The sequence below is a fragment of the Manihot esculenta genome, chromosome 4, assembly GCF_001659605.2.
Source record: "Manihot esculenta cultivar AM560-2 chromosome 4, M.esculenta_v8, whole genome shotgun sequence".
Taxonomy (NCBI): Eukaryota; Viridiplantae; Streptophyta; class Magnoliopsida; order Malpighiales; family Euphorbiaceae; genus Manihot; species Manihot esculenta.
In genome coordinates, this window is record NC_035164.2 from 2,233,097 (window position 1) to 2,258,091 (window position 24,995).

A 24,995-nucleotide genomic window follows, 5' to 3' on the forward strand; every position below is an offset into this window, starting at 1 on the left:
ATATTATCTGTAATCCAACGGTCTTTGATAAAAGCAGTTTGAGTCTCTGAGATAATGTAGGGAATAATCTCTTTCAAGCTAAAAAAATATGAGAATCATGCAATTCCTTTTTTAAAAAAAGAAAATATTAAATTCGATCAAAATTCATAAAAGTCGATTAAATCTATGCAATGTAATTAAATTTTCTATTAATAGTCAGGAAAAAATGTGACAATAAAATTCTTTTTAAAATTATAAAATTGAATTTTAACTAATAAAATATAAAATTGAATTTGAGTACAAATTTTCGAAATCTAATTACAAGTCAAATAAAAAAAATATACTTAACAAGAAAGGAGAAAACCAATACGACATCGTTTGAACTGGGATTACAAGGGTGGGAAAACCTGTAACGACTCGGGACAAAGTTCTCAAACAGCAGAACGTCGCTCGAAATCTTTGCCTTTGGGGCTCAAAAGGGGAGAAAGCAAGGAAATGGCCTCCAAACCCGGTTCAGCTCCGACCACGTACACTCCGACTCCTACTCGTAAATCCCGTCCACCCATTTTCAAAGACTCCGATGTCGATTGGGTCCGTCCTGACGGCCGCGGTTTCCACCAGTGCCGGCCTGCCTGTACTCTCTTTCTTTCTCTCTCTCTCTCTCTCTCTCTCAGTTTCTATTCACTGATATGCTACGATTATTTTTCTTTTATTTTTGTTGCTTTTGAATTCGATTTTGAAGGCGAGTTGTTGGCTTCTGATGCTCTGCATTCATTTCTTGATCATAGCCCGTAACCTGCTCCACCCGTTTTTGTTTTTTTGTTTAATTGATATTTTAGTTTTTGTTGATTTGATTGGATGCTCAGTGTTTCAAGTATGTGTTTGAAGATTTCATTTGGGTCCTGATTACTTTCTTGGTTTTTGTTTGGTTTATCTCTCTATAGATTGAACTATGACCACATGCAATATACTCTAGCTGCTTTGTTTTGAAGCTGTGTTCTTGTTATTCAACTAGCTAGTTCTTTTGCTTTGCTGCATTATCTTATTATTTTTGTGCTGAACTTTAGGATTTTGATTTATGTTAAACTTGTTATTTGCTATGTTTTTGGCACATGATTAATGATTTGGTTAAAGTGGGTCTTGCTATCATTTGCTTTTCTGGACTATATGGTTGGTATGAAACTTTCTCATGGTTCTGCATGAATTTGCTTTGCTCTGTTGGTATTTTTTCAGGTTACATGTCATAAGCCATGTTTATCAGTTATTCGGATGTTGCCCATAAAATTTTGTGCTTAATTTTTTGTGGGGTTTTTATATCTATGTAGTTCTTCCACTCTTCACTTCATCATAGTGAACCCTTGTTGGACATATATTGGACACTTAAATTGGACATGGATATAGGGTAAAATTATCTAACTTTGGAAAAATTTAGAGTAACTTGAGTGATTGGATTTGTATTTGATACAAGTGCCTAAGTTTGAGCAATATGGTTTATTGATTGATAGTCTACCAAATTCTTTTATCATATGAGAAGTCTTACCTATGTCTCTATTCTGGAATGTCTTTCACCTTTTTTTTCCCCATTATGTGAACGGTTGTGATATTTCAAGATTTTTTAAAAACAACTGTTATATTTTGGAGTTCCTGTGATTGTATCTTTTCTGCAGGCAATTCATGTCCTTAAGACTTAGTGCTGTTAAAAATCACTTCAAATTCTATGACTCAAAATGTTCTTTTTCCTCCCTTTTTCTGTTATTTAAATTGTTAGGTTCCACTTTCATATATAATTATTCCTAAAGAATGCCGTATTTTGGTTGTTTCAAAGTGGTATGGTACAAAAGCAATTGGATGCCTTCCTTGTTCGTTCTAGTTTTTATTTATTTATTATTATTATTATTATTTTTTTATTTTTAGTATTTTTTTTCACAATAGTTCATGAAGAGATCCTTTTTCTGAAAGTTGAGCTTTCTGTCTTTCACATATAAAAGTATAGTGCTGCCTAGGATGTGTTGTTCACATTTGTGCATGCTTTCTTATAATCTGATCCTGTGTTTTCACGTGTTATGTCTCCTTTTGTAATTGAGGATCCACTGTTTAGTGTTTCAGCATACAATGGATGAGAGTGAATCTCATGTTCTACAAGCAGAGTTTTTGTGGTAGACACTAAATCCTACTGGTTGCTTCTTTAAAAGAATGTATATACATTTTACAAGCATGCACTACTATCATCTTACTGGCTTTTTCACACATACACTAAAAGAAAAGTGCATCAAATATGATTTTAACCGATTTCCCTTAAAGATCATTAAGTTGATTTCACTTGCAGTTTTCAGGACTGGTGCTGTCAATGCTGCTGCTGGATCAGCTTATGCCGAATTCGGTAATACAAAGGTCATTGTATCTGTGTGAGTCTATCTTTTCCCTTAATATGCATATCATTGTCTCCGTGATCTCTCTCTCTCTCTCTCTCTGTGTGTGTGTGTGTGTGTATATTTTTGTAATTCATTTAACTATTTTAATTTGTCATTGTTTTAAAAAAAAATCATTGGGGGTGTTTTGATGTACTTTTCCTGGCAGAGCTATCAGCTATGCAACAATAACACTCTTAGTTTTATTGGCGTTTCTTGGTTCAGATTTGGGCCCAGAGAGAGCAAGAAAGCGATGATGTATAGTGACGTTGGCCGGCTGAATTGCAATGTGAGCTATACAACTTTTGCCACCCCAGTCCGAGGGCAGGTAGATGTAGCAAAGGAATTTCTGAATTTTCTGATAATCATGTTTTAAACTTCTATTTTGTTTTGCAAGTGTCTTTAGTGTAACATGTGAAAGTCTTTTTTGTTAGGGATCAGACCATAAAGAATTTTCCTCAATGCTTCATAAAGCTTTGGAAGGTGCAATAATGTTGGAAACTTTTCCTAAGACAACTGTAGATGTTTTTGCATTGGTGTTGGAATCTGGTGGCAGTAAGTTACTGGTTCACATTTACCTTTAAGTTTGGGCCTATATTAGATTTTTGGTAAATGAAAAATATAAAGGATGAAAAAGAAGGGAGCTAGGAAAACTTAAACTTCTCTTGCAATGGATGTTGCTCCACAAAGAAATGGTAGGTTTAGTTTGTAGATAGCACAAATACCTTTCTGACACAGCTGTCACTGCATCAAACTGTCATTGGGCACTGGTGCTTTTCTGATTAAATCTGAAAGATTGCACAGCAAATCCATATTTAACTTTTAATCAAAAAATTTTCTCTGAAAGTTTGTCCCCTTTATAAACAAAAAATTATTTGATGCTGAGAAAGTTTAAGCTTAACTTTGGATTCATTAATGATCTTCATCATTTTTGTTTGCAGGTGATATTCCTGTTGTAATATCTTGTGCAAGCCTTGCCTTGGCTGATGCAGGGATTATGATGTATGACCTCGTTGCTGGAGTTTCAGTGGTATGCATTCTGCACAAAATTTTGATTTTGTGACTCTTCTTTTTGTAATGCAGCATGCCATATTCCTCGTATATTTTCACATTCACTCGTTACATTTAGTTAAATATCTATTAGCTCATCTCTTTGTCTGATGCAAATTATTAAAAGAACTCTGATAATTTGGCAAATAACTAAAAATCTTTACCATCAAAGAGTTATGTTCATGTAGTTAGTGACCATCATTCTTTATTGATTTTCTCCTGCCAATTCATTTTCCTCATTGGTTAAAGAAGGGAGCCCTTAAGGCTGTTGTGCTTCATTTTCTTCCATGCCATTACTGTTCTTGCTTTCAAGAATTTATTTTTTTCCTTCTTGGGAATCATAGTCAAGAAGAGGTTAAGTTTGTTAATGACACCAGAAAAAAATAAATTTGTTAATGCTTGACTATGATTCCAGAAGAGTTAGTTTGTTAAAGATAGGTGCTGTGGGCTTTTACATTAAGTTTGTTAATGCTTGTTGTTTTGTCAAATTTTCTCATGTTCTGAGATTCTAATCTTTTGGTGTGCCTAGTCTTGTCTTGGCACAAACCTCGTCATTGATCCAATTTTGGAAGAGGAAAGCTGTCAAGATGGAAACCTAATGATGACCTGTATGCCTTCTCGTTATGAGGTCACTCAGCTGACTGTTACAGGGGAATGGTCGTCTGCAAAAATGAACGAGGTATTGCTGAAATTGCCACTATCTTTGATACATGTGTCACCTTACCAAACTAACTCTTCCTCTTTCCCCTGCAAAATACTCATTAACCAACATAAAGTGCATGCAATTTTTGTAGTTTAGCTGTACTAAGTTTGCTTTTACTAACAGGCAATGCAGCTTTGCCTTGATGCGTGTTCAAAGCTTGCGACGATAATGAGGTCATGTTTGAAAGAGGCTGCTTCTGCTACACAAGATTAGAGAGAAGCTATGAATAGTGATTTTTGCCAATTAATAGTCACCCTTCAGCCTTTTGCCATTCCTGGTTTCTTCTCCCTCTCCTCATCATCCTTTAAGGATGTCTTTATTAAGTTTTGTGATTTTTCGATCCCACTTGTTTTCCTATCAAGTTTTATGTTTTTCATTCCTGGATGAATCTGAGTTGAGATTCAATATTTTGCATATCTTTTGATTGATCTAGGAAATTTATGTAGTAGCATCTTATTCTTGTGTATCTTTTTCTCTCAAGTTCTTGTAGTTTTCTGGCCTTCTTTCTTCAATTCTTTCTTTTTTTTTTTTTGTTTACCCAGTGGTAGTAATTATAATTTCTTGGTTACTTAAATCAACTTCCAGTGTTTGGTATCATGAAATATGTCAGGAATTTCTTTTATAATTATGTTTTTTTTCAGAAAAACCTCATAGCAAAAAAAAAGGGTGGTTTGGATTATGAATGTCGTTAGAAGGAATACCAAATTATAATAAAAGAATAGAGTTTCTTTTGAAAGTAAATAATGATTCAGGGCAAAGTAATGCTAAAACCATTTCATTCATATTAGAGTTTTAATCAAAACAATGTTAATTTGGTTCATTTTAGCTCAAGGCTGAAAGGGTTTGTTAAAAAGCAGAATTCTAGAAAAAAGATTTAAAAAAGAAAAAGATAAAATGGGATGACGAAACCTTGCGTAACTTCTCAAATATTATTTATATAATCTAAGTCTAATAACTAAAATTTTTAATTCTCAATTTAATTATTTAGAATAATTAAAAAACAATTGAACAAGTCCCGAGGATTCTTATATCTTGGAAGGCTTTGGAGAACTGGCGTAAAGAAAGCGCATCCGGAGGATTAATTAGTTTTTTTAGGATTTTTTTTTTTATTTTTTCTATTATATTTTATTTATATATTTAAATTTTAGTGTATTGATATTTCATTTAGAATAGTCTATGTCATCCACCACACTATCAGATTTCTCCTTAAAATATTTTCTTATCTAGTCTTGTCTTTACACAATTCTCATTATTGATACAATTTTGTAAGAGTTAATCAACCTATTAATAAAAAAAATATATGGTTTTGTTTCAATAATTAATATTTTTAATTTTCAAACTTCTTTTTTTTTTTTTATTTAGAATAATTGAAAAACAATTCAACATATCCTGAGGATTTGTGGGTTCGGCTGGCAAAAGAAGGCGCATCCCACATCGAAATCTAACTAAATAGTGTCATACTATAAACCCAAAGTCAATCCAAAACCCATGGTCCATCACAACAGCCCACCATCCAATCCAATCTCAGAAACATAACACCCTATCGTACACCTAGCTAGAACATTGTGTAGGCCACCGTCACCGATTAACAAAGCAGTAAAATTAGACGACTAAAGCAGAGCTGTTAACACTCATTCAGATCTAAAATAGCACTTATCCCTAATGACAATTGAACCTGCAAAAATAAAATAAAACAAGATATCACAAAGTAAACAAAAGAATAACAACCTCGTTTGTCCATGGTGAAAGATACCCATAAAAGACAGAAATCATTTTTTGTCTTTCAAGCAAATAAAAGAATAACAACCTCGTTTGTCCGTGGTGAAAAATACCCATAAAAAACAGAAATAATTTTTTGTTGAAAGATAAAGACAGAATAAAAAGAAAAAAACTAAAGAAAGACCAAAACAAATCAATAGATAAATCAAAGAAAATAAGATCTGGCCCCCTTCACAGACGCGAGGCACCGATTACTTATACTCTCGTGGTGAGAATGTAGTTTGTAAAAAAACAAATTAGAATGAATTCTAATAAAATTTTTTAATTTTTTTTACATATATTAATTTGTAAAAAAAATAATTTAATTAAATTTTTTATAAAATAATGTAAGAATTCAATTTCTTTTACGATAAAAATTTTTAAGTTTCAAAATAATTGATTTTTTCATTGTAAAATAATTAAATTGAATATTTATGAAATATAAAAATAAAAATTTTATAAGTTAAAAAAATGAATTTTTAAAATATGACCGCAATATTATATAAGTGTGTCACAAGCCACTGAAAAAAATTGATAAGATAAGTAACTATACTTATTAAAAAAATTATTTGATAAAATTTTTTGGATCACTTTTTTTTTTAATTTTTAAATCATATTTTATTTATATGTCTAAGTTTCAGTGTATTGACATTTCATGTAAGACGACTTACGCCATTCACCACACTACTTTAAAATTTCTCCTTAAAATCTTTTCTTGCCTTGTCTTGTCTAGGCACAATTCTTGTCATTGATTCAATTTTGTAAGAGTTAATTAACCTATTAATGTAATTAATGAATCGCAATTTCTTGCCTAGTCTTGTCTAGGCATAATTCTTGTCATTGATCCAATTTTGTAAGAGTTAATTACCCGTAATTAATGAATCGGTATTTTTTTTTTAAACAAATGAATCTGTACTTACATTTTTAAAATCAAACACTTAAATTTTTATATAACTAATATGTTTAAATTGATGGTTCTTCCGTTTATAATTTCATTAGTCAATTTATCAAAGAAAAAATAAACATTTCAAACACTTAAAATATTTTTATTGACACTAAAATTTTTTTTAATATAGATGAATTTTATATTATATAAATTATATTTTGTCTCTTAAATTTTAGAGTAATTGACTAATTAATCATTATATTTTTTAAAACTGAATTCTTAAATCACTCTATATTTAATTCGCCTAAAATTACAATTTTTTTATCCATTATAGACATAAGCTTAAAACTAGTAGATGGTCAAATTTCTAAAATTACAATTTCTTCATAAAATACTATTTATAAAAGTTTACGACTTATTTAAAAATTAATTGATACCACTTAAAAATTGCTGGAATTGTAAATATTAAAATATTTTAATAAATAGAAATTGAAGAAAAAAATATTAAAAATTAGTTAAATAAGATATTATAGATAAAAGTTATTGAAAATTTTAGTATTCTTTTAAATAAAAATGAAAGATCAAAATGTTTAAATTATAATAGATGAGTACAGATTGATTATAAATACACGGATCGATCCATTAATTATATAAAACTGCAAGAATTCAAGTGTAGTTTATCCATTTAAAATGAATAATAAAGATATTTTTATATTTTTAACGATAAAAAATGAATGGAGAAACCTCTAATTAGACTGATTGATTATAAAAAAATTTAAGTATTCAATTTTAAACATACTGAAATGAATCCGTTAATTATATTAAAACATAAAAATTAAAGTATAATTTACCCATTAATTATTTATTATAAATTAACTGTCTATAGTATATATATATATTAGTTGATGACCGCTGGGTTTCTCTATCCCATCATGAGGTCGGGCCGATAGTAACAGTCCACAACCAGAGGCTCCTAAGCCCTCGAGTAAGCCGGACCCAACCCGTTCATCCTTCAAACTGGACTTCTATTTAAGTCACTTGATCAGACCGGCCCAGCCCAGTTCAGCCTTAAAGTCAGACCTTTCTGGGTTCCGGTCCTTTTTCCTCAAACTCGAGCACGAGAAGAAATGATTGCGGGTCCAATCATTTCGCAGCCTTGTCCACTCACGCGCCGAAGGGAATTAAATGCTTGCCTGACACAGGAATGGTCTTGAGGTCATCTATATGTACGAACTTGCAACAAGGGGTAGGGGGTCCTGTAGCGGAATGGCCATCTCGCGTGAGGAAATGAAAGAGTATAAAAGGGAGGAGATACCCTTCTCTAGGGCTAAGTTTTTCCTAAGTTCACAAATCCATTGTAAAACCCTATTTTCTGGATCTCAGATTATCATTAGGTAATTAATTTTATCCTTCCATAAAAATAATCTAATATACCTATTATAACTGCATTGTATATTGCAGGGGAGAAAAATTTTCTATCTTAGACCGAAACCGTACTACACTAGATAAAGACCTCCTTTCTTAATGAAAAAAAAAAACCCAAATAATTTCTATATATTATAATTTCATTTATGATGTTTGATTCTCTGATTATAATATAATTAAAAATTTATTCAATTTAAAAATAATAAATAAATAATTAAAGATGTATTCTATCTGTACCTCCACCAAAAATGCATCTTCTGATAAGAGTTTTCTACTAGAAATGCATCATCTGGTAAGAGTTTTCTACTAAATTTATTTTATATTTGGTTGACTTGTAGATTGTGGTGACATAGAACTTAATCCATCATTGGCTAAGAAGTAAGAAGCTAATTATATAGTATATCATATCGCTGAGAAATTGACTTGAAATTTAATTTTCATTATTTTACGATATGGACCATTTGGATTTGAGAGGCTTGCTACTGTCATTCAAATCAAATACAATATCTGTGGTAGAAAAGACCCTAACTAATTAATTTTTTTTTTTTTTTTTTTTGCTTCTGACTTTTTGATTTTAGGAACATGTGAAAGCATGCATAATTACACCATCGTGTTTGTCAAGTCAACATCATGAGAAGGCCAAAACTACAAGGCAACTAAACAGTGCTAGGCAGAGAAGACGAGATATATGTCAAAACCATTAAACAATGCACAAATCGTCAAGAAAAAAATAAATATTAAAAAAAAAAATCAAACCTTTGAACAATGATCTATCTGGTTCGCTAAATATTTTTGTATCAATCTCTGAGGGCACGATTTTTATAAGTAGAGATGAAAATCTGATTTAAACTAATATAAATAATTTTTGAATTTATTTTTTACTTAATTTAACATAATTAATTTAAATTATTTAATATTTCATGGTAACTATTATATACAATTTAAAATTTTTATATTATATCCATATGGGACGGAAAAACAGGTAAATTTCATATTTTTTCGTGTTAAATTTGTAATATCATCGTCGCAATTGAATCGAATACAATTGCTAAACCATTCGGGTGGCTCTACTTCATCTTTACACGAGTAGCCTTTTCCTTGTACGCTCACTAATTCTCCACAATTTTTTTGATTCAGGTGGCTCTGATATCAATTGAAATAATACAGACTAAATTGATCCAAATAATTTTTTGACCCACTTTTCACTTGACTCAAAACGGTTAATCCACATTATTTAATAGTTTCGTACTATCTATTATATATAATTGGGAATTTCTGTATTCTGTCGGAAAGCAAGTGAATCTCACAAATTTTTTAAAAATTTTAAAAATTAAAATATAATAATTTATTGAAAATAAATTTATGTATAATCTACTCTCACTTCAAAATTAAAATTTTAAGCGATATCAACTCTGTCAGCCTCCTAGTTTTAATATTTATAATAATTTACTCTCTTTAATTTGAGTTGGCTTCTTCACGGTCATTTTGAAATTTATTATTCTTAAAGATTAAATATATGATATTGGCTCATTTCTAACTCTTTTCATGATTCTTTGTTAAAGTGGGCGCTGGATTCCTTTCCAGCTCTTCAGGGTTCAAAATCATTTTCAAATCCATTCAAGGCCTAGCTTTACAAGAAACAGATAATTTATTTACTTTTCCTGATAAAGACATTGATCCCAGTGAACCTGAATGGATCATGGCAATTACAGGTTTGTAATATCAATTTCCAAGTAAGATTCTTACAATTTGAAATTTAACGAACTTTTCTTTTCTGTTTTCTGGTTATTTTGTGAATGATTTAAAGATGAATGATGCAGCAGCAGTCGGAGAAATTGATGCAAAGACAGGGAAGTCTTTGAAAGACAAGGTTTTATGCAGAGTATTCTCTGAAGACTATGAAAGGACTAGGAACAAAATCTTAGATCCAAGAGGACAAAGCATTCATCAATGGAGCAAGATTTTCTTGGCAGCCTGTTTGGTTTCATTGTTCATAGATCCTTTGTTCTTCTACTTGCCTATAGCAAATGACGACATGTGCATAAACATTGGACTCTCCCTTGAAACAACACTCACTATCATAAGATCAGTTGTTGATGTCTTCTATGTTATTCATATATTTGTCAGATTTCATACAGCTTATGTTGCGCCTTCTTCTCGAGTTTTCGGAAGAGGAGAGCTTGTAATAGAGCCTTCAAAGATTGCAGTTAGGTACTTACACAAAACATTTTGGATTGATGTAATAGCTGCCTTGCCTCTTCCTCAGGTATGTTCCATGATTTTATCCATGTTTTTGTTTTTACTCACTGCCACAAATTGAGACTTTTTGTTGCAAAATTTAGCGGCGATTTTAACTTTTAGCGTCGACCTAGTGACAAATTTGAACTTTGTCGCTAAATATGAATATTTCTATCCTTGTAACTTCAGATATTAATTTGGTTAATCATCCCCAATCTTGGAGGATCGATGGTGACAGACACAAGGACTGTTCTTCCATTTGTTATCTTATTTCAGTACCTTCCAAGGCTCTATCTCATATTTCCTCTCACGTCACAAATCGTTGAGGCCACCGGTGTAGTAACAGAAACAGCTTGGGCTGGAGCCGCATATAATCTTCTGCTTTATATGTTGGCAAGCCATGTCAGTATAAACAACTCCATTTCTCTCTTCAGTTTCTGAAATTCAAAGCTTTGAACAGTTTTTCTTTCTGACAAAGCTTGACAAATTGCATAAACAGGTCTCAGGAGCTATCTATTACCTTCTATCGGTTCAGAGAGAAATAGACTGTTGGAAAAGTGTCTGCAAGGTTGAGAATTGTCAAAATGGTTACTTTGATTGCCACAGCGTCCAAGATCCTGCAAGAGTTGCCTGGCTGAACTCAAGCAATGTCACAAATATATGCAATCCAAATAATAACTTCTATCAATGGGGGATATACGTCACTGCACTGCAAGCTGGGGCAACAAGCTCAGCATTTCCTAACAAGTACTTCTACAGTCTATGGTGGGGATTGCAGCAGCTGAGGTCAGTTAATCTTTTGTAGGATTTGGAGATATCGTCTTAGTTCAGTGAAATTTTTTAGATAATGAAATTTGCATTTTTCAATTCCTTTGGTGAGTGATTATAAACTTTTCCAACTATATGTTTGTAGTTCTGTAGGACAAAATCTTAATACAAGCAGTTATGTTGGAGAAATCATCTTCACCATTATCACCTCAACTCAAGGATTAGTACTGCTCTCTTTGCTTATTGGGAATATGCAAGTAAGTTCTCTAACCCTTCTTGCAAATACGAATATGTAGATTTCTTCTTGCAGTTGGTTTTAAAAATTCTCAAAGCTTCGATAATTATCACTAGAATAAATGGTAGAATTTTAAGGCAAAAAAATTGACAGCAACATCAATTTTATTACTATAAAAACCATTGTACATCAACCATATGAATAATTATTGTTAGTGATACGTAAAATATATAGCAACAACGAAAATTATATGGACATTAATAAAAATTTTTTTAGCAGCAATGTTTGTTGTTGGTAATAACTTCTTTCTTAAAAGCAAATACCATTTTATTACAAACAATCATAGATTGCTACCGTAAATTTTTAGTAGCAAAGTTTATATTTTTGATAGAAAAAATTTTATTGCTAATTTTAGTATTTCTTATAGTATATATTGATATCATGCATTGTGGCAGAGATACCTCCAAGCAACAACCATGCGCCTAGAAGAGTGGAGAGTCAAAAGAAATGACACTGAACAATGGATGCATCACAGGCAGCTGCCTCCAGAATTAAGAGACTCCATCAGAAAATATGACCAATATAAGTGGTTGGCTACCAAAGGGGTTGATGAAGAAGCTATCCTCCATGGACTACCTATGGATCTCCGGCGAGAGATCAAACGTCACCTATGCTTTGACCTAGTTCGAAAAGTAATTAATTTGCTACATTTCTTAGATTTTGATTGAAATGATCATTAGTTGTGTTTATTATTGTCATGATTCAACAGGTTCCTCTGTTTGATCAAATGGATGAAACTATGCTTGATGCTATATGCGAGAGACTTAAGCCTGCATTATGCACAAAAGGCCTGTTCCTTGTGCGTGAAAGTGATCCTGTTAACCAAATGCTCTTCATAATCAGAGGCCACCTTGATTCTTACACCACAGATGGTGGCCGCACTGGATTTTTCAACTCGTGCCGGATCGGTCCAGGAGATTTCTGCGGCGAGGAGTTGCTGACATGGGCTTTAGACCCGAGACCAAGTGTCACCCTTCCATCCTCCACACGCTCAGTCAAGGCCATCACTGAAGTAGAGGCTTTTGCACTCATAGCAGATGACTTGAAATTTGTAGCTTCACAATTTCGCAGGCTGCATAGTAAGCAACTTAGGCACAAGTTCAGATTCTATTCTCATCAATGGAGGACATGGGCTGCTTGCTTTATACAAGCTGCTTGGCGCAGGCATAAAAAGTTGAAAGAAACTGCTCATCTGACTGTTCATGAGCCTGGAGTTCCACAACGAGGATCATTTTGGTCTAGCTATGCAGAAAGTCTAGTGGCAAGCACTAGATTAAGTATCAAGTGCAAGCAAAAATCTGGGACAGATTCTGGTACTGTCAGCTCTCTGGAGAAGCCAGATGAGCCAGATTTTTTCTTACATGAGAGATAAATTTGAAAAGGGGGTTCAATATGACTAACCTTGAAGGATAAAAGGATAAAATTACCGAAAATTACATGTAAGATGCTATATTTTATGTCTACTCGAGTTTAGATATATTTTTATAAATCCGAATAATAATCGAAACCTAAAAGTTTCTCCTTACACTCCATATAGAATATTTTATAAGATTTGTAGTGGTATTAGCGATATCTTAATCAAAATCTGAAAGATTTCAAGTTCAATCCCCCGCTCTCCATTTCAAAAAAAAAAAAAAAATTTAATATTATAAATATAATAATTCGACAAAATTTAAAATATATAAAATTTAAAGCGGTTATAAAAAAATTTACTTTTTTATTATGTATAATGATATACTTTAATAAAATTATTTTATCTTTAATAAAATTACAATTTTAATCGTACTCTTTTTTATTATAAAAAAGTAATTAAATCATTATTTTATATTGAATGGTGAAGACAAAAATAAAGGTTCTCAAACTTTTGTTATTGATTTATAACTACAATTGCTTTACGGTAGAGATAGATGTAATAATTCTTTAATTTTTTTATAATAATGAGAGCTTAAAATATAAATTTATTGCTATTGACCAATAATTATAATTAAAATATATAAAGTTAAGTTATATATTTTATAATATTTTTATTATAATTCTGTTATATTATATTGTATTGAATCGGATATAATTATTAAGTTAGATAAAATTTTCGATCATTTAATTTATTAATATTTTAAATAGCTTTCTCGTAGTCAGATAGCCTTTTTTTATAGGTCTGATATTAAATATATCTGCACGATTAAAATTAGGCTAAACAAGTTTTAAATCCTATTTTTTCTAATGTTTGATTCAAATTATGAAATCTCAAGTCCACGGCTTATTTATTATTATTTTTTTTCACAAGTTGACAGCTTCTCACCGTTAACTGCTATCAATTCTTCTGACTCTTTTTATTAATTTAATTCTTTTACATAGAAAAATATATCTCGCCCTTTAAATTATTGAAACCTCGTAATCTCGTACTGACCACCTCAGTCACCATCTGAGCAAGAGTCACTTGAGGTGGGTTAGTTAGACAAAGTAAATTCAAACAAGTAAACAAACTATTTTTTATTTAAAAAGTCTCCTGCTTTATTTATTTATTTATTTTTGAATGATCTCCATCTTTAATTTATTCTCCTTATCATATTAAGTTATCAACCAAGGAAGCTTCTTTCATGTTTAGGACTTCTTTTGGTGAACGTGCTTTTCTTTTTTAAAAAATTATTATTTACTTCTATATTATAAAAAAAATTAGTTAATTTTTTAATTTTAAAAAATATATTAAAATATTTTTAATATTTAAAAAAAATTATTAATTAATCTCTCATTGATAAAATATTTAAAAAATCTAAAAAATATTTAGTATTTAGTTTTTATATTATAGATAAACTTATTAGTTGGTCATTTAATTTTAAAACATATATTGAAATGTTCTAATATTTTAAAATATCTACTAGTTAGTCTTTCTGTTAATTTTAATATTTAAATATTTTACTATTTAGTCTCTGTAGTTTAAAAAAATTCATTAGTTAATCCCTTAAAATTTATAAAAAGTCTACTAATTAGTCCATATATATTAAGAAGATTTTAGATTTTTTTAATAAAATTTTAGTATTTAAATATTTTACTATTTAGTCCATGTAGTTTAGAAAAACTCATTAGTTAATTTTTTAAGTTTGTCAAAAATCTACTAATTAGTCTCTATATATTAAAATCATTAGTAAATTTTTTATAAAATTGAGAGACTAACTAATGGGTTTGTCCTAACTGTTACATCCGGTTCTTAAACCTATAGAGATAAATATGACACGATACACCGACAGAGTTTTCACTGAAAATATGCTCATTAACATAATAACCTATTGAATTTTAGAAGATATAAATATATGTGGAAAATGACTCCACTGAAAATATGCTCATTAACATAATAACCTATTGAATTTTAGAAGATATAAATATATGTAGAAAATGACTCCAGATATAAAAATTCATAAAGGAATCGATACACTCATAACATGTCTCTAACAGATAATGCTGGTATTTCATGTGTAATAAATAAAAAATTGCTAACATACTGAGAGCAATGCTGACATCTTGGACTCTATGATGACAATATTAAGTCAAAGAGCAAATAAAATTATGCTTGTTATACATATGTGCGAGCTACCCTAAAGGGCGACCACCCGTCATTAAGATACTATCTAATTGATTCATATATAGAGCATAGTCGATTATTTATTCAGCTGTTCTATAAATTTTTATTTATTTATTTGAAAAGTATAAATTTAATATTATCCATTTACATTTTTCTACAATAAAATATTAAATATATGATAAATTTATCCACTCATCTGTACTGAAAACATAATAAAGTCTAGTTTAGACTGGAATATTGTCGAATTTTTGTTAGAATTTTCAAAAATTAATCATGCATTTCACATTCTATATTTGCATTTTAGAATTTAAATTCTTGATGCATTATATTTTTTATAATTCAAATTGTAACAAGCCAATCCAACCTAATCCAAATAACTTTTGAATTTATTTTTCACTTAGTCCAAAATGATTAATTTGAGTTATTTAGTAGTTTCGTGCTAACTATTATATACGGTTTTGATTTTACATATTTTAATGATCTGGAATGTTTCACTCTCCTTCGCTCAATTTTGCGATGTCCCCATTGCAATCCTATCGTGCGGGATCGGGTAACATTGCTAAGTCAGGACCAGACTCTCGATATTGTGGTTCGTTAGTATTTCGAGCAGCTCTACTTCGTCTCATACGGGTAACCATTTCCTTGCAGACCCATTAGTTTCGCACAATTTTTTGACCCAGAACAGGGACTAAATAGAAGCTAAATTAATGGAGTCACTACTTAATAGACTTTTTAAAAAGTTTTAGTATATTTTTCAAAATCGATAGATCAATTGAGTAGTTTTATTATAATATAGAGATTAAATAGTAAATTTTTTTTTTCTTTGCTATCATAATTTACGGTAAAAAACTATAAAATCAAACTGAAAAAAAAGAGGCAAATTAATTTAAAGAAAACACTAGTTGATTCATTCGTTATGAAGCTTGTATTTAGAAGAATAATGGGTCCCAATGGAAGAATCAGAGTTGAAGCTGCGCATGGGGAATTGGAGGACCTCCAGAGAAGAAGCAACGGTGTTGAAATGACAATGCTCAGGCGCAGATTCAATGAGGCTCAGGCAGGAAAAACTTCAAAAGTATTGCAAAGAGTGTTTTCTGAGGATTTTGAGAAGAACAAGATATTGGATCCTAGTGGGAAAATTCATCACAAATGGAACAAGATTTTCTTGGGGACATGCTTGCTTTCTATCTTTGTTGATCCTTTATTCTTTTACTTACCAATAATCAGACAAGAACTCTGCATAGATATCTCTCTGTCTCTCAAAACTATCCTTACCATCATAAGATCATTGCTTGATGTTTTCTATGTGATTCATATAATAATTAGATTCCATACAGCTTACGTTGCGCCATCTTCTCGCGTTCTTGGGAGAGGAGAGCTTGTTATAGACTCATCAAAGATTGCATTAAGCTATCTGAGAAAAGGATTTTTGTTAGACTTCTTTGCTGCACTTCCCCTTCCTCAGGCAAGTGGTGGCAATGATAAATTCTGTGCATTTTTCACTGTTTAGTATAAGAAATTAGATCTTCTTGGATAAAAATCGCCACTAAAATTTAGTGGCGAAATTCAAATTCATCCCTTGCTCGCCACAAATACTGCGAGGCTAAAAGGTTTAGTAGTAAATTTTTGATATTTAGTGGCGAAATTATAGTGCTTTTTTTACAAATTTTAATGCACCTTTAGTGATAAAATTTTTTTCCACTAAAATCTCGCTATAAAAGGCTTAATTTGTTGTAGTGTTATATAATAACAGCTTTTTCCCCCGACTTGTCAGGTGTTTGCTTGGGCAATTCTCCCCAATATTGAAGCTGTTGAAGTGACAAACAGGAAGGACTTTCTCTGGCTAATCCTTGTGTTTCAGCATATTTCAAGAGTTTGTCTTTTGTTCCCCCTTTCATCACAAATCCTTGAGGGGGCTGGTGTTGTTTCTAAAAAAGCATGGACAGGAGCTGCTTATAATCTCTTAGTTTTCATGTTGACAGGCCATGTCAGTACAAGCTTTTGATGATTGATGCCTGTTTCTGTAAGATTCAAAATAATTTTCAACCTGTTGAATTATTTTAATTTAAGCAGGCTTCAGGAGCTTGGTGGTACCTTCTATCAATGGAAAGACAAGAAGATTGCTGGAAAATGGCCTGCAATCTTGAGAATCCACAATGTCAAATTGGATTTTTTGATTGCAGCACAGTTGAAGATTATCAGAGAATTGAGTGGTTCAAGTCAAGCAATGTTACAAGTCAATGTAATCCAAATAATAACTTGTTTCCATTTGGTATATACGGTGCTGCAGTGACATATAATGTTCAAGGTTCAGCATTCTTGAGGAAATACTTTTACTGTCTGTGGTGGGGTTTAAAGAATCTAAGGTAATCTGTTGATTATGTTGTTTGAATTTTGGATATATACATATAATATATATATATATATGAATATCTTTTATATATGAATATGAATCTGGCATGGCTTACTCTATTTAGTTGGGAAAAGGGCTAATATCAGAAACATTAATTAAGTCAATCCTGTAGATGTTGACAAGGCTTGAACTTCCATAAGAGAAAAATGCAAAACTGCTTCATGGTCTCTTTAAACAATCAACTGCTAACAGAGTCTCTAATGTTCTATCTTAATTGATATGTGCAGTACTCTTGGCCAAAGTTTTACTACAAGCATTGACATTGGAGAAAACATATTTGCAATCATCCTTGTAACTCTTGGTCTTATACTTCTTGCACTTCTCATTGGAAATATGCAAGTAAGTCTTTCAACTATATCTCTCCAGAAAAAAAAAAATCACATACATAACCTTTAGAAGAAACGGTAGCTTCACAGAGAAGATTGTGAAGATTATGAATCATCTTATGTGGGCTAGTGTCTGGCAGAGGTTCCTCCAATCCACAACCATCAGGCTAGAAGAATGGAAAATTAAGAGAACTGATACAGAAAACTGGATGCATCATAGGCATCTACCTCCAGATCTGAGGCAGATTGTTCGAAAATATGATTTATACAAGTGGCTGTCTAATAAAGGAGTTGATGAAGAATCCCTCATCAAACACCTTCCTGTTGATCTCCAGAGAAAAGTGAAACACCACCTGTGCTTTGATCTCCTTCGTCGAGTAAGTCTACTGTTTTGATTTTACCAATGTGTATATGCTCATTAGCAGCAGACAATAATGGTAAGAAGCTAGTGAACTTTAGAGCCAGATTACAATGAGATTATTAATTATGTGACTTGAATTTCGTATATATTTTCATATGGACCGAATTGTGATCTAACTCAGAAAAGTTTTTGCACTATGACCCAATCCGAATTGAATACAAAATGGGAATTGTGTTTTCTTCTTTGTTGTATTTTGTGAGATTCTGGAAAACATATTGGGGTCAATGTTTTGGGAGCTCTCTTTCTTGTCTGTGGACGTAAACCTTAGGATTAAACACATTAACTTTCTTGTGTTTTTCTCTATTGTTCAGATTGTTGATTGAGTGTGTGTTCTAGTATTGTGGATTATCTCAATAGAGATAAGTTGGAGTAGAATGGTGAAGTTATCTATATCGGTGATTCATTTCTTGAGGTCCCTAATTTTCCTTTTGACATGGTTTGCAGGTTCCATTGTTTAATCAAATGGATGAAACTATGCTAGATGCAATATGTGAGAGGCTTAAGGCTGCATTGTGCACCAGAGGCATGTTTCTTATGCGTGAAGGTGACCCTGTAAACCAAATGGTTTTCATAATAAGAGGTCACCTTGATTCTTACACCATCAATGGTGGCTGTACTGGATTTTTGGACTCCTGTCGGATCAGACCAGGTGATTTCTGTGGTGAGGAGTTGGTGACATGGGCATTGGATTCTCGTTCCAATATCCCCCTTCCATCATCTGCACGCACCATCAAGGCCATTACTGAAGTGGAAGCATTTGCTTTATTAGCAGAAGATTTGAAATTTGTTGCGTCGCAATTTAGAAGGCTGAATAGCAAACAGCTTAGGCACAAGTTCAGGTTCTACTCTCATCAGTGGAGAACATGGGCTGCAACTGCTATACAAGCAGCTTGGCGCCGCCATAAAGAATTTAAGAGGATTGCTGAACTGGGTGGCAGTGAGCTTCAAGTGCAACCGCCAGGGTCGTTTTGGGATAGGTATGCAGAGAGTCTCATAGAAGGCACAAGAAGGAATATCAAATATAAGCAATCCGGGCTAGAGAAGCCAGCTGAGCCAGACTTTTCGGCAGGCTAAGCATGGTTTCCTTCTCAATTGTTTAAGAATTTAGGCTAAAAATGGTACCTGTTGTTTCATTATAGTCATCAAGAAACATCCTGTTTGTTATTGCATGCTTCTCATCAGGTGGAACTGTGTCATGTATAAATGAATAAACCATCAATCTTACCTGGATATTTCGGGGGATAGACTCTATTACATTGGTTGATTCCTAACTTTTGTCTCATGTTATGACATAAGTAAGCAGTTGCCGGTACTTGTATAATTTTTCTAACACTACTGCAAAAACAGGTCTAAGGCAAACGTTATAAATTATTACTTTATTTACTTTAATGGTAAAGGAGTCGCAATTGTCACCTGACAAATAGCATCAAATCTAACTAGTTCGACTCATAGGTGGATTCCAGGATGCTGCAGGCTGGTGGTGTGGAATTGAGTTAAGTCCTGACAGGCATATTGTCGGTAAAGTTAAGGGGAAATGTATTACTGGTGCATATTTTATTCATTACTTTATGAGAGCCTAAGTTCTGAGATCATGAGATGTACCTGATCCAGCAGTTGCCATTAGGGACAGGCTTAACTGAGCTGGTTTTATTGCACTACAGATGGAATAAACAAACAAATTATCTGAGTCAAAGTTCAAACTTCAATTTGCAAGGCCAAATTCCTGGCAAAAAAAAAAAAAACGAAATGTAGGACTCTTTCACAAGCAAACACTTATTTTTAAATTTCTGCACCATCCTGTTCATTGTTTTGATAATTTAATGATATCCTGAAACTATCTTGGTCAACTTGTGGGATTTTATTGAACTTTCAGATTGAGAAAGAATTTTGTTTCTTTGCTTTGCACAGGCTGGTGAAAGAAGGTATAGTCTCCAAACTATCATCTTCAAGTTGATGTACAATTATGTAATTCTCTTTCTTTTCCTTCAAACTCAATTTTCATTGATTTCAGACTTTTCTAAGCCTAATATTCATAAAGAGTTCATTATGGAATCCTGACAGGAACAATACTGTTACTTTTGGAAGGATCCTGACATGGGTTTTTTGCTTGGTGGTTCAAGATTTATAAGGTTTTCTTTGATTGAATCTCATTTTACTTAATACCAATAGATTAATATGAAAAATATGTTTGCATTACGATTATAACATTTCAGCTTTTCTTTCTGATATGGTTCAGAGTTCATGATAATTTTCAAGTAGCAGACCTCAGCACAATCGAAGAAAACAAAGATGAAGAGATTCATAATGGAAAAACAGGAAAATCTCTGAGAGCAAAAGTACTGCATAGAGTGTTCTCAGAGGATTTTGAGAGAGCAAAGAACAAAATATTGGATCCTAGAGGCAAAATTATTCGAAAATGGAGCAGGATTTTCTTTGCAGCATGCTTGGTTTCATTGTTTGTTGACCCTTTATTCTTCTTCTTACCGATAGTTAGAGGAGATGCGTGCATAGACATTACAACACCTTTCAAACTCATTCTCACCATCATAAGATCAATGGCAGATATCTTCTATTGGATTCATATATTGGTTAGATTTCATACAGCTTACGTCGCTCCTTCTTCTCGTGTACTTGGAAGAGGAGAGATTGTTATAGAACCTTCAAAAATTGCAGAGAGGTATCTGCACAAAGGATTTTGGTTAGACCTTGTTGCTGCCTTACCCCTTCCTCAGGTAAAAATTTTCTTTACTTCTTCAGGCCGTTTCAGAGAAATTAAAGTCATGATAATGGGTGTTGTAATGACAATTGTCTATGTTTTCAGATGCTGATTTGGGTAATAATCCCTCATCTTGAAGGTTGGGCTGTGATAAACACAAAGAATATCCTTTGGTTTAGCATCCTGTTTCAGTACCTAGCTAGAGTCTATCTTGTATTCCCACTTTCTTCACAAATTGAGGCCACTGGTATTATGATGCAAACAGCATGGGCAGGAGCAGCTTACAACCTTTTGCTTTTCATGTTAGCTGGCCATGTCAGTAAAAACTTCCTAATCATATTAAGCTTGATTTAGAATTTCTCTCCAGTTTTCTGTCTCCTTAAGATATTCATCATCACTTGAAATTGTGTATGAGTTAGGAATATTATGTATAATAGCTAGCGTAAAATAATTTAGGTTAACTATTTTGTGTCAATTGAAAAATGGAAATAAGTCTAATTAATTCTCTGTACTTGTATTTTTGTTAATATTATTTTTTCAATAATAAAACATTATTTTTTATAATTTAAAATATTATATTTTAAATTATATGTCTACAGATCTTATATATGTAGGTTGAAACTTTACTACCTTAAACAAGCTCATTCTCTTCATGTAAACAGGTTTCAGGAGCTTGCTGGTACCTTTTATCAATTGAGAGACAGGAAGAATGCTGGAATAGAGCCTGCAATCTTGAGAAGCCATACTGCCCAAATCGATATTTCGATTGCCGCAACACTCAAGATCCTACAAGGGTTGACTGGTTCCAGTCAAGCAATGTTACAAATCAATGTCAACCAAACAGTGAACTGAATTATCAGTTTGGCATATATGGTGATGCAGTGTCATTAAGAATTGCAGGTTCAGCTTTTTTGAACAAATACTTCTATTGTCTCTGGTGGGGTTTAAAAAACCTGAGGTAAACAATCAAATTCATTAGCAAATATTTTGATCAGTGTATCAGAATGCTATCTCCCCCAAAGAATAAAATTGCAGTAATAAATTTTATATTTCTACTGAAATGCCAAAAGTTCAGAATCATCCATGGCTATTCTAATGCTTATTTTCATTCTTGTGTGCAGTACTCTAGGACAAAATCTAGTTACAACCATTCATGTTGGAGAAAATATTTTTGTTACCATTGTCGCGATTCTTGGTCTTGTACTCTTTGCATTGCTCATTGGCAACATGCAAGTAAGTCTTTTTGTGTTCTGATGTTCTGTCTTAGTGGAATTTTAACTTCTTGCTAGATTTGAAATAACTTACACAAATGCTTTTAGCTCATGAACAAATACATGCTAAAGAAATTGTCAGTGAGATTCCAAAATCATTCCTTTTTCTAAAGGCGAACTTCTGAGAAGTGATAAAAGCAAATTGTAACAACCCGGCTAAAACTAGCCTACACCGTCTTCAAATCCCAACATGGGATCTTACATATATATATGACTTGCAGAGATTCCTTCAGTCTGTGACTAAGCGATTAGAAGAGTGGAGGATCAAGAGAACAGATACAGAAAAATGGATGCATTACAGGCAGCTAAGTCCTCAGGTAAAGCAGTCCATTAGGAAGTATGAACAGTATAAGTGGCTGGCTACCAAAGGTGTTGATGAACAATCCCTTATCAAAAGTCTTCCGATAGATCTTCAAAGAAAGGTTAAACGTCACCTATGCTTTGATCTCGTTCGACGAGTAAGTTGATTGCTTCGATCCTATGAACATATTCATGCCCTGATAAATTTGCCACATTTGCATAAAAGTTCATTGCATTTTAAACAGGTGCCATTGTTTGATCAAATGGATGAAACAACACTGGATGCAATCTGTGAGAGGCTAAAGCTTGAATTATGTGCAAAAGGTATGTTTCTGCTGCATGAAGGTGATCCTGTGAACCAAATGCTGTTCATAATTCGAGGGGAACTTGATTCTTACACCACCAATGATGGAAGTACTGGATTCTTCAACTCAAGCAGAATTGGCCCTGGTGATTTCTGCTGTGAAGAGTTGCTGACATGGGCTTTAGACTTGCACTCAACCATCATCCTACCTTCATCCACCTGTACTGTCAAAGCTATTTCTGAAGTGGAGGCATTTGCTCTTACAGCAGAAGACTTGAAATTTGTAGCAGCTCAGTTTAAAAGGCTACATAGTAAACAAGTTAAGCACAAACTCAGATTTTATTCTCATCAGTGGAGAACATGGGCAGCTTGTTTCATACAAGCAGCATGGCGTCGACACAAGAGATTGAAGGAAATGACTGAAGATCAATCAGAATCACTCTGGGCTTTATGTGCAGATAATCAAGCTGCAGGTGTCATGAGGAGTTTCAAATATAAACCACAATCTGGGTCAGATGCTTTTACTTTGAGCTCAGTGCAGAAGCCCACTGATCCAGATTTTTCAGTAGACTCAAAGTGACTTAGCTATGAATCTCAAGATGTTCACTTCTTAAGAAATTTAACTTTAGTATTCTATCCTTTTGAATTACTTGTTAGATTTGTTGAAATGACTATGTTGGTTTACCATCATATAGTAATAAGAACTTCCTATAACATGCACATAGATTTAGGTGCATACATAGTCACACAATCATAGTACAAGAACGATTAAAAAAATGTACGACAAATTTTTATAGTTAGGTAGTAAAATCTATATTCACATGAATAAAAGTTATAGTAAAAGATGAAAACGTATTTTAAAACGATAAAAAATCTTCTTCGCCATAAACTTTCTTTGCGTTTTCTTCTTCGCCACGGCAACTCGTCCTCCTCCGGCGCCGGCCTTGGCCGGTCCGGAAATCCGATCTTACGCTGCGGTTTTGAAAGATGAAAATTCCACTCCTATTGATCGGTCTTTTGAATCGGTGAAATCTGTTTCACTAACTTCTAAAAAACCATCTCGGTTTAAAGGTGCTCCTTCAATTTCATTCTCTCCTGATGAGATTGATTTCTTGGTGGAAGATTTTAAATATGCTTTGATTGGTTATTTTGATTCTGGTCGTCCTAATATGAAAACCTTGCAAAAGTGTTTCGATTCTGTTGGTTTTTCAGGACCTTTTAAATTGGGTCTCTTGGATTCTAAACATATTCTTATTCACTTTGTTAGAGAAGATGATTATCATCGCTGTTGGCTTCGACAGATTTGGTATTTTTTGGAATTCTCGATGCGGGTCTCTAAATGGACCCCAAACTTTCGCCCTAATATGGATTGCCCAATAATTCCTATTTGGATTACTCTTGAGGGGCTTCCCATTCATTTCTTTAAGAAGGAAGCTTTGTTTCCTATAGCTAATCTTATTGGGAATCCTTTAAAGGTGGATGTTGCCACATCAACAAGATGTCGTCCTTCGGCGACTCGAGTATGTGTTGAACTTGATTTGTCTAAAGATTTAGAACCCAGAATTTGGATTGATGATTGTTATGGGGTTTTTTTCCAGCACATTCTATATGAAAACTTGCCGGATTATTGTTTGTCATGCTGTAGGTTGGGGCATAAAACACAATCTTGTATTTCGGTGCATAATCATCCAGAGGACATCATAAAGGTCGATGAGGCTCAGGTTAAACCACCAGCAAAAATTTGGGTTCCTAAAGGAAAAATCAATGTTGAGTCTAATCCTGCAGAAAATGAACTGAAACATGCTGCAGTAGATACAACCGAGGGTAATATTGTGGACAATAAAGCTGGTTCTCAGATTGCATCCCCATTACTTGTTGCGAGAATTAATTCATTTGCTTCTATTCATAATGATCCTATTGTCATCTCTGATACTTTGAACACCTCTATGAATTATCGGACTGGTTTGACGAATGAAGCTCCTTTGCCTTCTAGCTCTGAGATTGACTCTTTAATTGCAGCGGGGAAAATGATTGCTGATTCTATAGAGACACTTTCTGATCATGCCGACTACACTTCGGAGGTTGAGTTGACTGCGTATCATTCGGATAACAATTTGCCCATCAGGTTTGAGAACCATAGCTGTGAAGAGTGGCAGG

The 24,995-nt window shown here is 32.9% G+C and overlaps 4 protein-coding genes across 5 annotated transcripts; all 4 read left to right on the forward strand.

Annotated features, from left to right (window-relative positions):
* Positions 1-381: 381 nt before the first annotated feature.
* Positions 382-4,652, forward strand: LOC110612944 (exosome complex component RRP41-like). 2 transcript variants are annotated; one of them, XM_021753808.2, is made up of 8 exons: positions 409-613; positions 2,078-2,135; positions 2,306-2,384; positions 2,613-2,715; positions 2,822-2,942; positions 3,329-3,417; positions 3,967-4,116; positions 4,264-4,652. In XM_021753808.2, exons 1-8 carry the CDS (start codon positions 560-562, stop codon positions 4,351-4,353), a joined length of 744 nt encoding a protein of 247 aa, XP_021609500.1. In that variant the 5' UTR covers positions 409-559; the 3' UTR covers positions 4,354-4,652. The 2 variants fall into 2 exon arrangements, with proteins under 2 accessions (XP_021609499.1, XP_021609500.1); XM_021753807.2 differs by lacking the exon at positions 2,078-2,135 and having other exon boundaries at positions 382-613.
* A 5,111-nt stretch (positions 4,653-9,763) lies between these two features.
* Positions 9,764-13,042, forward strand: LOC110612943 (protein CNGC15b). Its single transcript, XM_021753806.2, has 7 exons — positions 9,764-9,921; positions 10,030-10,475; positions 10,637-10,849; positions 10,947-11,233; positions 11,361-11,472; positions 11,906-12,142; positions 12,220-13,042. The coding sequence occupies exons 1-7, from the start codon at positions 9,909-9,911 to the stop codon at positions 12,880-12,882; spliced, it is 1,971 nt and encodes a 656-aa protein (XP_021609498.1). The 5' UTR covers positions 9,764-9,908; the 3' UTR covers positions 12,883-13,042.
* Positions 13,043-16,005: 2,963 nt separating this feature from the next.
* On the forward strand, positions 16,006-19,529 carry LOC110613636 (protein CNGC15b). The gene is made up of 6 exons (XM_021754861.2): positions 16,006-16,552; positions 16,862-17,074; positions 17,161-17,453; positions 17,728-17,839; positions 17,967-18,203; positions 18,692-19,529. Exons 1-6 carry the CDS (start codon positions 16,028-16,030, stop codon positions 19,319-19,321), a joined length of 2,010 nt encoding a protein of 669 aa, XP_021610553.1. The 5' UTR covers positions 16,006-16,027; the 3' UTR covers positions 19,322-19,529.
* A 406-nt stretch (positions 19,530-19,935) lies between these two features.
* On the forward strand, positions 19,936-23,631 carry LOC110614024 (protein CNGC15b). The gene is made up of 8 exons (XM_021755473.2): positions 19,936-20,169; positions 20,309-20,376; positions 20,484-20,979; positions 21,069-21,278; positions 21,626-21,921; positions 22,085-22,196; positions 22,456-22,692; positions 22,780-23,631. Exons 2-8 carry the CDS (start codon positions 20,342-20,344, stop codon positions 23,416-23,418), a joined length of 2,025 nt encoding a protein of 674 aa, XP_021611165.1. The 5' UTR covers positions 19,936-20,169; positions 20,309-20,341; the 3' UTR covers positions 23,419-23,631.
* Positions 23,632-24,995: the final 1,364 nt, after the last annotated feature.